General features: G+C 36.8%; 1 protein-coding gene and 1 long non-coding RNA gene across 4 annotated transcripts in view; one reads left to right on the forward strand and one right to left on the reverse strand.

The window, feature by feature from the left end:
* The window catches only part of LOC147836322 (uncharacterized), a 309,667-nt gene that overhangs the window by 208,703 nt on the left and 87,118 nt on the right, over nt 1-13,846 (reverse strand). The window lies entirely within an intron of this gene.
* ube2o (ubiquitin-conjugating enzyme E2O) overlaps nt 1-13,846 on the forward strand; it is a 135,922-nt gene that overhangs the window by 47,942 nt on the left and 74,134 nt on the right. For all 3 annotated transcript variants that reach the window (NM_001440840.1, XM_087254814.1, XM_087254815.1), the window contains 4 exon segments: nt 5,310-5,407; nt 5,534-5,597; nt 13,082-13,225; nt 13,384-13,493. In NM_001440840.1, the coding sequence (NP_001427769.1) occupies nt 5,310-5,407; nt 5,534-5,597; nt 13,082-13,225; nt 13,384-13,493 (416 nt within the window).

A 13,846-nucleotide genomic window follows, 5' to 3' on the forward strand; every position in this document is an offset into this window, starting at 1 on the left:
TGCCTGTGTATGTGTGTAAGACCGAGGAAAAGAGAGCTCCATTCATAGCTCTGTTGATGCCGCGAGCGGCTTTTTTCTTTTCTTTTTATTGTTTTAATTTATTTTGGAGATAATACACTATATGAATGAAACAAAGACATTAAACTTTACAAATTTCATATCCACTTTTGTAGGCTCAAAACATTAGTGTCATATCTAGATAAAATATCCCTATATTGAAATAATTTAAAGAATTACAAATATCAGATATAATAAAATCACATTAAATAAATAAACCAATATAAAACTATAGCTATAGCAATTAGGTACTATATCAAACTGTTTCAAATTTATATTAAACTTTCATTTTTCAAAAGCCTCTTTGAAAAAAAAGATTTGAGATATTTTCTAAAAATAAATAAATAAACTCCGGAAAATGTTTTAAATATTATTTATAATGTGTTTTGATACGATGAAATTAATTAAATCATACAAACAGCATTTTCGGGGTGAGTGTACGCAGAAACTAGGCGACCTTTTTTTCTGTCTTTCATCTGCGCAGCACTTTTTTGACGGGGAAAACACCAAGTTCAAAATGTGTTCTGTGTTCTCAAACAAGTGTGTATGTTTTTATATAAAGTGGTAAAAATAAAAAATTTTATAAGCTCATTTATTACTCCCTAAATTACACATAAAATTAGAAGGTCCATAATTGATGATATATGTTTTGGGTCGTGAATATTAATGAGCTCTGCTCTGACTTGCTCCTCTTACAGACACACACAGAGGATGAGTTACGTTGAACACAGACCAATATAAACCCAATCACAGTTGCGCTAAACTATTTTGCTCACCAGGGGCCTCATGTACAAAGACTTGCGTTGAAATCATACTAAAACATTGCGTACGCACAAAGCTATAAATGTGCGTACGCAGTAAAAAATTCAGTTGTATGAAACACTGCGTACGCTAAATCACATGCATATTCTCTTTGTACATCCGAATGAACGTGAAACTAAGCATGCACGAGCCCAAAACCCCTCCCTGCCTCCTCCCCCGTATGAATATGCTAATGACTCTACTTTGGCAAAACCCAACGAAAAAGCAATGGAAAAAGCAAGCAAAAAGAGAAACTTTGAACAGAATGTGAATTCTAGGTGCTGCTTTCGGAGGTGGATTGGAGAAAGGCGGTGTTATTAGCAAGTTTGTCCTTCGGAATAATAACAAAAGAAAAAAAATAGAGTGGGAGAGTTTAGCTGATGCGGTTAACACAGCTGGGTCTGAACATCGCACTGAGTGGATTAAAAAAAGAAATAGTGTGATTTATATGTGTAAAATTTTAAAGCGTGTTTAACAGTGTCAGTGGTGTAGCTCGTAAAACGCATGGTAACATGTTTTGACATGTTCGAGCATGAACTCTGTTCGAATCCAGCGTCTGATGAACCAGATTTTGCCTATCCTCTTCATTATGAGGAAGACAAGTAGGAATCATTAATAAGTCTGTGCATCATATTTTATTTGCACGTTTATTGAATGGAAATGTTGAAATGTTTTCACGTATGCAAACTCATCTTCAGATGGTGCCTTTATAGCAATGTGTGTGCAACAGATTGCTCCGATTACATTTTGAAAAACGGCGACTGCTGCAAATTGCGCATTCATTTTTGGCTGGTCAACTGCTTGGTATGGAAACCTTATATACCTGCTAGACATGCAGAAGAACCCGTCTCATACAGCTGCCATTGCACAGCTCAAAGACACTTTGTAGAGTGCAATTTAACACAATTGCCTCTAGAAGTCGCCAATAGAAATAAAACAGACACGCACAAGAAATGTACGTACGCCAGGAATGAAGTTGGAGTGGAATCATGCACGTTCCCACGTTCATTTCATCGTTAGTTAATCCAAACGTGAGCGATTCTGAGCGTGAAACCTGGCGTACGCAAAGTTTTTGTGCGTACACAGCGTTGAAACATGAGGCCCCAGATCTGTTGTGGATAAAGGCTAAATTATAATAAATTATAATTAAAGTTGACAAAAGAGATTGATGGAGATGTATCGCATTGTTTTTTTTTTTAGCTATAGTCAAAGAAAACAGCACATATGACAGATGAGCGGAGTGATTAGACATGATTCAACAGTTACTTGTGTTTTTTGAAACACACACATTAAATTTTGTAATAAACACAATAAATTAAAAAAAGATATAACTAAATATACCTTATGTTTCTTTGGTGTTGAGTTGAATAAATGGGTAATCTGTAAATATTGCATTTTGTGACCTGTGGCAGGTTGGAACATGTCTTGTGCTATTGTTCCCCAGTAACGCAGTAAACTATTTGGTGCTTTGGTGAAATATACACTTAAAATAACTAAGGGAGGAATGTTATACCTGTTGTCTCACTAGAAAATGTTTGACTTAATAACCTGAGATATGCATATTAATGTTCTGAGTTTTTTAAGATCTCAGCAGTAAATGAGTCATGTTCTCTTAATGACGTGATTGGTCATTAGGTCTGGATAAATTACCTAAAGTAGGCATACATGCAAATGCACTGTTTGTTTTGTCTTCTGAATGGCCTGTTGTCCACCAGGGTTTTACTCTTGTAGAATTTACATGAGAAAAAAAAAAAGTGCGGTGTGAGGCTCACAGTACAACCATTTCCATACATTGATCTTTTATTATTCTACTTGTATACCCAGATTTTCATTGTAGGGCACATTTAATACGATTGAGACTACTCTAATTAAGAGCCTACCATGTAAACAGCGTTTTTTTTTTTTTTTTTTTTTGGATTACCTTAATCCGACTAAAGTCATATTCGAACTAAACAGAAATCTAATTTAGGGATGCAATGATTAACAGATTTCTCTATTAATCGTACTTTATTTGTCATGTTTAATTAATTGTAAAGGCTTCTTACCACAGAGTTTCTACACAAAATAAAACTGCTGCAACTGAACAAAGTTATGTCAGCTGTGCGTTAGTTAAAAGTTCCAAGCTTGTATACTGAGCCTAATACCCACGCACACTGAATTAACTATAGCTGAGGCTATTACTTAAAGGCAGTTCACATATTGCATCGTTTACGCACAAGTTGTTATTTCCAATGGAGGCACGCAATCAGCCTTCATTCTTTACTAGTTGAAAGAATGCTGTGGGCACACTGTCACGCGAAAAGAACTGGCTCATCAGCGTCATACTTTAAATGGAATAAACACATTTCTACTCCGAAGAGAAAAAAATACAAAATGAATAAAACACACAATTTTGAAATATAGTTGATCAAAAAATGTTTTTCAGACAGATTCAGCAGCTGTTGACATAATTCTTTTAAGAAGGGAAATACTTAGCCAATGTGCAGCTTAGATCTACACAAGACAAATCATTTTTTTATTCAGTTTTTTATTTATTTATTGTTTTTTTTATATTTAGTTTAAAATTATTGCTTGTGTTTAAAAGTCTAAAGAGAAATGGACCATTGTTTGTTTTTTTATTATTTTTTTGTCCTGCTGTGTTAATTGGTTACTGAGCAGCAATAAATTTACTTAAAAATGTAGGGAGTTTTCACGTGATTTTCTAAACTAGTAGTGTTTTGAAATGAATAAATGCATATTATTCATGATAATCAAGAAACCGTAATTATTCCATCATACAACCATAATCTATCATCGTTGCATCCCTAATCTGATTAAGATATGTGGAGTATGCCTATTTTAGTTGCATTATTGGAAGTGCAGTACAGACATGTAAACACCTTAATCAAACTATTACCGTCATGTAGGATTTTTGCCACATTTTGTGACAGGATATTTCATACACACATGGCTGTTTGACACTATTTTCTGCTCCTACCTAGTCAGTAAAGGACCAAAGACACACACATTGCGAAATGCAGAGGTTTTTTTTTTTCTTTCGACATGCGGTATCCATTAATTTCCATTGCAACAACACTCTTCCACCAGTCTTTACTCCATACTCGCATCCAATACCACAGTTTGTCATGGGGGCATGAATGAAATGTTCCTGAATGAAAGTGAAACTGTTGAAGTGCAGTTAAAGTTGAAAAATTAATCTATCTATCTATCTATCTATCTATCTATCTATCTATCTATCTATCTATCTATCTATCTATCTATCTATCTATCTATCTATCTATCTATCTATCTATCTATCTATCTATCTATATATCTATCTATCTATCTATCTATCTATCTATCTATCTATCTATCTATCTATCTATCTATCTATCTATCTATCTATCTATCTATCTATCTATCTATCTATCTATCTATCTATCTATCTATCTATCTATCTATCTATCTATCAATATATGTATATATATATATATATACACGTGCGCACACACACACACACACACACACACACACACACACACACACACACACACACACACACACACACAGTTGAAGTCTGAATTATTAGCCCCTCTTTCATTTATTTGTTTTATTTCGGCTAGAATAAAAGCAGTTTTTAATTTTTTATGAGCCATTTTAAGGTCAAAATTATTAGCCCCTTAAGTCTCCAGAACAAACCATTGTTGCCTAATTAACTTGCCTAATTACCTTAATTTGACTAGTTAACTAACCTGGTTAAGTCTTTAAATGTCACTTTAAGCTGTATAGAAGTGTCTTGAAAAATATCTAGTCAAATATTATTTACTGTCATCATGGCAAAGATAAAATAAATCAGTAATTAGCAATGAGTTACTAAAACTAATATGTTTAGAAATGTGTGGAAAAAAAATCTTCTCTCCGTTAAACAGAAATTGGGGAAAAAATAAACAGGGGGGCTAATAATTTAGGGGGGCTAACAATTCTGACTTCAACTGTATATATATTTATATATAAATATCTATACATCTATATATGCGTGTCTGTGTGATGTATGTAAAATTTGGCCCGCAACAACGTTTTTTTTTTTTGCATCTGGCCCTCGGCCCAAAAAGTTTGGACACCCCTGATGTAAACGTAGTCAGTGGTTGTTTATTCCGGTCCTTGAGCCACCCACCCCATGCCCCATGGCCATTTTTTATGTCTTTTCTACTTACCACACCTTATTCAATTCATCAGCTTGTTAACTGAGAGATTCATGAACTGATCCTTTTGTGTAAAATAAGAGAGACATACAAAATGCGCAGGGCAGGGTGGGGACCATGAGGACCGGAATTGGAAACCACTGTCTTAAGTGATTTAAAAATGGAAACACTTCAAACTGAAAAACAAAACCACAGTTGTTAATTCCTTTAAAGTCCCTAAAATGTATTAAAATATTGGTAACTATGTATCTGCTTTGTACCTATCTACAGTCTTATATGTATGGTGACTACATCGTATATGACTTCTGGCTTGGAAAGGTGTATGATCTCAGCATCCAAATAGTTGTGAAGCTTTCCAATGGTGCACGGTAATGTGATCAAAATGTCTTCTTGTGAGTGATTATTAATTAGATTACTATGCGATTTGACATGATATTTAAATGTTATATTTATATACACTTATGTGTTTTTAATGTATATTCGTTTCTTTATAGATGTTCTATGAGTGAGGAAGATGGAGCAAAATTGTATGATATTTACCCTCACATCAGTGATGTGGTAAGTGCCCAGAATTTTTATTATTATTATTATTATTATTTTTTAAATCTTAGTTGGTCTAATTTGTTGTCCTACACTTCATTCATTCTGGTAGTAGAATTATGCCGGTCACTTCATTTTAATTTGCCCTAGTACAACAACATCTTACTAAATGACCTCATAACTATATTGTGAGTTTTTTTTTTTTTTTTTTTTTTTTTTGTAGGGATGCATGATATATCGACACCCATATCGTTATCGGCCGATAAATGTTATTTTTAAGATTATCGTTATCGATTCGTTGTCTAAATTAAGCCGATATCTTTAAGCCGATAATTTACGTAATTGTACAGAACTGCCTGCCTCGCACATGCGTAGGCGGAACTTGTTCAGACCTGTCCAGTGCACTATAATGGAGCCCTCCTCACATTGTCTATTCCTTCAAAGTCCATCCTTTCTTCATGTCGTATTGCTGTGCGTTAATAACTCCGTAAGTAACCATATTCCTTATCATTGTAGGTATCTTTGATAAAGTGTCATTGTGTATTTTGATTTAAATTGCCTCCAAAAAACATTACATGTGTTAAGGCAAGGCAAGGCAAGTTTATTTGTATAGCACATTTCATACACAATGGCAATTCAAAGTGCTTTACATAAACAAGAATAAAAGAAGCAAGTAAAATAAAAATAAAAACAAATAATAAAAATGCGTAAAAACAAAACAAAACATAAAAACAGGTAAAATGTGATATAAAAGAATGAAGAAGAAGAGAAAAACATGATAGTGCAATCTGTCGGACGCAGCACAGTGCTCATTCAGTAAAGGCACAGCTAAACAGATGTGTTTTTAGTCTTGATTTGAATGTGCCTAATGTTGGAGCACATCTGATCATTTCTGGAAGCTGATTCCAGCAGCGAGGGGCGTAGTGGCTAAAAGCCGATTCACCCTGCTTTGAATGAACTCTTGGAACTTCTAGTTTATATGATCCTAAAGATCTGAGTGATCTGTTAGGTTTGTATTCAGTGAGCATATCTGTGATGTATTTAGGTCCTAGGCCATTTAGGGATTTATAGACCAGTAATAATACTTTAAAATCTATTCTGAATGTAACTGGGAGCCAGTGTAGAGACCTGAGTACAGGTGTGATGTGCTCTGATTTTCTGGTTCTGGTTAGAATTCTGGCTGCAGCGTTCTGGATGAGCTGCAACTGTCTGACTGTCTTTTTAGGAAGACCATTGAGGAGTCCATTACAGTAATCCACCCTGCTGCTGATAAAAGCATGAACAAGTTTTTCTAAATCTTCACTAGAAACAAAGCATCTGATTCTTGCTATGTTTTTGAGATGATAGTATGCTGATTTACTGACTGCTTTGACATGACTGTTGAAACTCAGATCTGACTCAAGAGTCACACCAAGATTCTTGACCTTATTTTTTGTCGTTTGACCTTTAGTGCCAAGGTACGCATTTACCTTGAGAACCTCATCTTTGTTTCCAAACACAATCATTTCAGTTTTCTCTTTGTTTAACTGAAGAAAGTTTTGGCACATCCAGTTGCTCATTTCATCAATGCATTGGCAGAGGGTGTCAATGGGGCTGTAGTCATTAGGCAGTAGGGTTGTAACAATATACCGGTATGATTCAAACTCCGGTTGATACCGGTTGGTTCAAACTCGCTATATCACAACCAATAAGCATAGGTTTCGCTTTTGTTTGTGGACCAACAATGAGCTTTTTGAACAACACGGAATGAGAGATAGGCATACATTTATGCGCGGCTAAATAAAACGCATAAAAAAAAGTTTTGCATGAAATAATTCTCATACTAAGTACTTTTGCATGCACAGCAGCACAGAAACATGACAAAACAGTGACACAGCAAAGACGAACTGCTGCTCTTGCTGTTTTCAAAAGACGCAAATGAAGGTGCAGCTGTTTGTCTGCATTGCAGACAACCATATCCAAATCCATATCCACAGACAACCATATCCATGCTGGCACATAAAACCTAAGGATGTTCCATATTGAATCTAGTTTCGTTATACCTTTATAGTATAGTAAATATTTATATCTATTTTTTTACTGAGGATTTGCACCATGTTTATTTGGACTTTGACACATTATTTATTATTTTCTTATTTTTTTATTTGTTCGTTGTACAAGTGGACACATTCTCTCACCTCAGCGGTCAAGATTAAGTCCTGAAAATCTCAACATGCTTACATTTCTTCATCACAACCTAGACTGAAAAAAACAACGCTTTAAATACATGTTTACAGCCATAAACTTGGTATTGCACTTTTGGTCTCTCATTTATCCTGCTTACAAGGAAGGACAGTTTAAGTTTATTTTTGTCTAATCTTAAAAGACCTTGCTTGTTTATTCCTTCTAATTTAATTTATTAAAATGGGAAATTTTTCAGTTTATTTTTATAAAAGACTTCTATAGTTCTATTAAAATGGTTCTTTCAAAAGTTTGTTGAAATAAAACCTTTGTTCAGTCAGAAAACGTGTTCTTATTCTTTTCAGGGTCTTTGCTATGAGAATTACTATTTAATACCGTATACCGCGAAACCGTCAAACCGTGGTATTGTTTTAGATGATTATCATACTGTAAAAAATTCATACCGTTACAACCCTATTAGGCAGTAAGGTAGATCTGAGTGTCATCAGCATAGCTGTGGTAGGAGATTTGGTTCTTTCTCATTATTTGACTCAGAGGGAGCATGTAAAGGTTGAACAGGAGAGGTGCCAGAATCGAGCCTTGTGGGACTCCACACGTCATGGGTGTCCACCTCGACCTATGGTCACCTATACTGACATGGTAACCTCTACCTTCAAGGTAAGATCTAAACCATTTTAGGACCGTGCCAGACAGCCCAACCCAGTTTTCCAGCCTATCCAGAAGTATGCTGTGATCGACAGTGTCAAATGCAGCACTGAGATCCAACAATACCTGCACTGTTATTTTACCTGAATCTGTATTTAGGCGTATATCATTGATTATCTTTATAAGAGTGCTCTCTGTACTGTGATGTGCTCTGAAACCAGATTGAAAATTGTCTAAACACAAGTTTAAGAACTTGTTAACCTGGTTAAAAACAACTTTTACAATGATTTTGCCAATGAAAGGGAGATTTGAGATTGGCCTGTAATTGCTCAATAGGGTGTTATCCAGGTTGCTCTTCTTCAAGAGGGGTTTAACAACTGCAGTTTTAAGTGAGGTTGGAAAAATCCCTGAGAGAAGTGAAGCATTTATCACTTTTAGAAGATCCATTTCTAAACAGGTAAACACCGTTTTGAAGAATGATGTGGGGAGCGTGTCAAGACTGCAGGTTGATGTTTTCATAACTTGCACAATTTCTTCTAAGATTTTGCCGTTAATTGCCATAAAATCAGACATAATGTCTGATTTTTTAAGTTGTGGTTGAGCTTGTTTGATATCGACACAACTTGGCTGATTGGATGAGCTGATTGCCTTTCTAATATTATTGATCTTATCAGTAAAGAAATGAGCAAACTCATTACATTTGCTTTCAGAGAGGAGCTCACTTGGAATCCGACTGGGGGGGTTTGTGAGTCTCTCTATCGTTGCAAAGAGTGTACGAGCATTATTTAAGTTGCTGTTTATAAGGCTTGAAAAGAAAGTCTGTCTAGCAGTGTTTAGTTCCATATTAAAGGCATAAAGACTGTCTTTATAGATATTATAATGGACTTCTAGTTTCGTCTTTCTCCACATACGCTCAGCTTTTCTGCACTGTCTTTTCATCATTTGTACTCTAGGTGACCTTGTCCAAGATCCCTTTTGCCTGCCAGTCATCTTCTTGACTTTAACAGGAGCGATGTCATTTATGACATTCTCAATTTTAGAATTGAACAAATCAAGGAGAGAATCAACAGAATCTGCAGATATACTTGGTGCTAGCGATATGGCCTTCATAAACTGCTCACTGGTGTTCTCATTTATGCATCTCTTTCTGACAGAGACAGATCTGTCTTTAATAGCTGGAGTGATCAAAATATCAAAAAAGATACAGAAATGATCAGATAGTGCCACATCCTTAACAACAGTCGATGAAATGTGTAAACCCTTAGTTATAAGTAGATCAAGAGTATCCACGATTGTGTGTGGGTCCTTGAACATGCTGAGTCAGATCAAAAGTATTAAAAACAGTCATCAGTTCTTTTACAGCATTGATTTCTGGATTATCAATGTGAATATTAAAATCCCCAGCAATACTAAAATAATCAAATTCAGAGGTTACAATTGATAACAGCTCTGTAAAATCCTCAATAAAAGCTGGAGAATATTTTGGAGGTCTTTAGATAATGATCAGTAAGATGCGTGGAGCACCTTTTAGTGCTATACTCAGATATTCAAAAGACAAATTGTCACCAAATGACACTTGTTTACACTCATAGACATCTTTAAACAGGGCAGCGATGCCTCCACCTCTCCTATTAGCTCTGCAAACACTCAAAAAGTCAAAGTTTAAAGGAGCTGCTTCATTCAGAACTGCTGCGCTACAACTGTCATCTAGCCAAGTTTCATTTAAAAGCATAAAATCAAGGCAATTTGTGTTGATAAAATCATTGACTAAAAGAGACTTATTGTTGAGTGATCTGATGTTTAAAAGCGCTAACTTAACAGTTTTAGCTGTTTTTTCTATAGTAGTCTCAGATCTAAATTTAATAGACACCAGATTTGAATTATTTGCTATACGGCCTGATGAAGTCTTTGGTTTTCTGTCACTTAACACAACACATATCTGCTTAGAGAAAGCTACAGACACACTAGGTTCCTGCTTGTTCTGAAAACATTTGATAAAGACACTGTTATCTAAGCAGGTCCCCGACACACATCACAGAGAGCTCTTGTGTTCACCAGCTGAAGATGGGGCGTTGTTGTTTGGGCCCTGGCGGTGTGATCGGAGGGCTCTTCCAGGTGGGCTCATAGGTGGTTGTGGAGCAGGCCGCTTTTTGGTTGGTAACTGGGGGCTTGCGGCAATGGAGTGTGAAAGTTTAGTTCCAGCATACACCAGTTCCTCCATCTTTTTTGAAAACCCAAGAGTGGTGAACATTGTGACAATGAGAACGTGTCCGGTGACAGAGGCTGTGCATCTGGAGATTCTGTCTGCAGAAATATGTTTTCCTGAGGATCTTTTTTGAGTGACGAGACTTAATGCTGTTCTGATGCGTCACAGTCTGCCTGTGTTGAGCAGAGGGCAACACTGTCTCTATAGTGAAGATAGTGTCTCTATCAACATTGGGTGTTTTGGCTGCATGGCATTATCACTGTCCTTGGGTGATTCGTCAGCCACAAGTCCACTCAGGAGCTGATTTGAGGTCCTGTGGTCATCCGGACATTTGCTAGGTGTGTGTGTACAATTCAGTTCAGTGGCATACACAGCTGATGGATGATTGAGGGAGAAACAAATATTGTCCTTTAGCACCTTTGCACCAAGTTTGTTTGGATGAAGGCCGTCTGATGTAAACAGCTGTCTTTGGTTCCAGAAGAGATTGAAGTTGTTGATGAAATTCAGTCCTTTCTTGTTACATGTTTTCTGTAGCCATACATTTAGACCAAGAAGCCGTGAAAACATATTTGTCCCTCTTGCAGGGAGTGGTCCACTTATGAACGGCTGAACCTTCAATCTTTCAGCTGTTTCCAAGAGCTCACAGAAATCTTTCTTGAGCAGTTCTGACTGTTCCTTTCGAATATCATTCTTTCCCAAATGGATGATAATCCGTTTTGCAGTACTGTGCTTTTTCAGAATTTCCTCAAGTTCTTTGTTTACATCAGAAACTGTTGCATGAGGAAAGCAGTATGTCATAGTAGATTTGCTCCTGAAATTCTTGATTATTGAATCTCTTACGACTAGTGTTCTTATCTCAGGTGTGATCGGAGCAGAATGCCGCTGTCTAGTCGGCCTTGAGCCTCTGTTCCATGCAGAATTAGTTGCTGAATCATGCGATCTCTGTCTGACTGCATTTGGGAATTCTTTACCCATATTACTCAAAACTTCGTATCTGTTCTGAAGCTGTATTTGAGTCCGAGCTGTATTTGGGGTAGAAGACGCTAATGCGGCAGCGTATGATCTGACCCCACGAGTACCCTTTGGTCTCGCACCTTGTTTATGCCAATGCTCATTTTCAACAGTTCTTTTCTGTTTTTCTGTGCTCAAAACAGTAGCAGGAACAGATGTATGGGACTCACCGGCTGTGTGCTGAGAGAATCCACAATGAAGCTGAAGTTCTGGTCGGATCGCAAGCAACTTCGTTTCAAGAACTGCAATCTTTTGTAGAAGTTTGTGGCAGTTTGTACAGCAGTGAGAATCTGAATTAATCCGATCCAGAGGCATTTTCACAGCTGTGTCTTCCCGTCTCCGGAATGTAAGCAGCTGGTAGCTGGTAGCGGGAGGATTGTTTAGACGGTAATTTCCCTCTTGTTAGTAAAGCTATATTCCAGAAAGTTTGTAGAATCGATGCTGATCTTCAAGCCGTGTTGTTTGAGCACTGTGCTGATAGGCTCAAGTTAAAATTAGGGTATAAGATATAAAAGCAAGAGTGTGAAGAGCGGAGCAGTGGGCAAAGACGTCCGAACAGTAGCAAAGCAGGAAGTAGATCTGAACATAATAGCAGTGATGCATATGTGCTAGACAACTTGTTAGGTTGTTTGTCATCTAATATGATTATTTGTTCTTATCTACGCATTGCTATCTATGTGTTGTTAATTTAAGATTGTATTCAGTTTGATCGGAATATTCTTATTGACTATAACGAGCACATATCACACACACACAAACCCACACATATCGGATCTGACAGCCTTCATAGCAGCACAGGGGAGATGTGTGCCAGTCACTGAATCCAGCATATGGTCTCTTAACTCGCCGCCACACTCTGTCTTTATATTATGCTCTGTGTTTGTCATGAAGGCAACTGTGGTCAGTGCTCAGTTGTTGGATCAAAATCTGACTCCGAGGGCAAATCTGACTCTTCGTGTGTGCGTGCATAACGCAATGCCTGCAGTTGTGTGAAACTCACAGGGGTTTATCATAAACTTTTCATCGATCATTTTTCACGCAATTGACAGCAAGAATGTAGAAGAACGTGACAAGCAGCATTAAAATGCATTTGAAAGAATCTGAAATGCCAAATAGGATAAATTTATGCCGCATTTTCTGAAGTAAATCATACTATCTGTATTGAGCTTTTCACTTGTACATGCTTTAGTTTTTTTTATTTAGTTTTTTTAAATAAAATCAGTTTTTCACTGTATAAAAATATATCATTTTGAAATATTTATAATTATCGGCTTAAATATATCGGCTATCGGCCTCTAAATCTGAAGAGGTATCGGTTATCGATGCCGGTGCATCACTAGTTTTTATGTAATTATGTAATGTTTTGTATACATTGAAATTAAATTTTGGCAGCTCAGTATGCTGCTGTCTCTGAGCTCTTTGAATGTCTCTTACTGTAATATGGTATCTCTTACTACAGGGTTTGTTCTTTGATGATGCCTATGGGTTCTATCCAGGTCAGGTTTTGATTGGTCCTGCAAAGGTGTTTGCAAATGTGCAGTGGCTTTATGGTGTGAAACCAGTTCTCAGTAAGAAAAGCAAGTTCCGAGTTGTTGTGGAGGAGGTAAGTTGTTAAACTCTCTAATGCCAGAAAGAGTTCTTGGAATGTAACAAATCACAACAGTAAAAGACAAAATCAAACAAGTTTTTGGTACATGTCTTTACATAATTTAATATTTTACATTTCTTGTTATCATATCTGCAGTTTGTGTCCAATTACAGGTTCAAGTAGTGGAGCTCAAGGTAACATGGATTACGAAAAGTTACTCTCCAAAGGGTTCAGACAGTGTCTTCCCACCACCTTCGACTATCACACAGGAGAACCTTTCCAGGTGCAATCAACTTTCCACATGGCAGTGTATAATTTTGGATATTTATTACTGCTTGCAATGGATGAAAAAATTAAGAAATAAAAGAGTAACAAACTATTTACACAACCTTTGGCCTAAACTGGCAGAGATAGGTGGACAGTAATTTATACTGTTAACTTAGGCCGTACTCACACTAGGTACAGTTGCCTCGAACCGGGCCAAAGCACGCTTGTCCCCCCTCCCGTCTCCCCCGACGGCCCGCGCTCACACCATATCGGGCCTCGGCACGCTTGCGTCATCGTTGCTGCGCTGTTTAGAAACGATCTCTATGGCAAGCATTTAAATCTTTGTTCTGACTTCATAAATATATTTAG

Source organism: Danio rerio, chromosome 6, assembly GCF_052040795.2.
Source record: "Danio rerio strain M-AB ecotype USA chromosome 6, GRCz13ab, whole genome shotgun sequence".
Classification (NCBI taxonomy): Eukaryota; Metazoa; Chordata; class Actinopteri; order Cypriniformes; family Danionidae; genus Danio; species Danio rerio.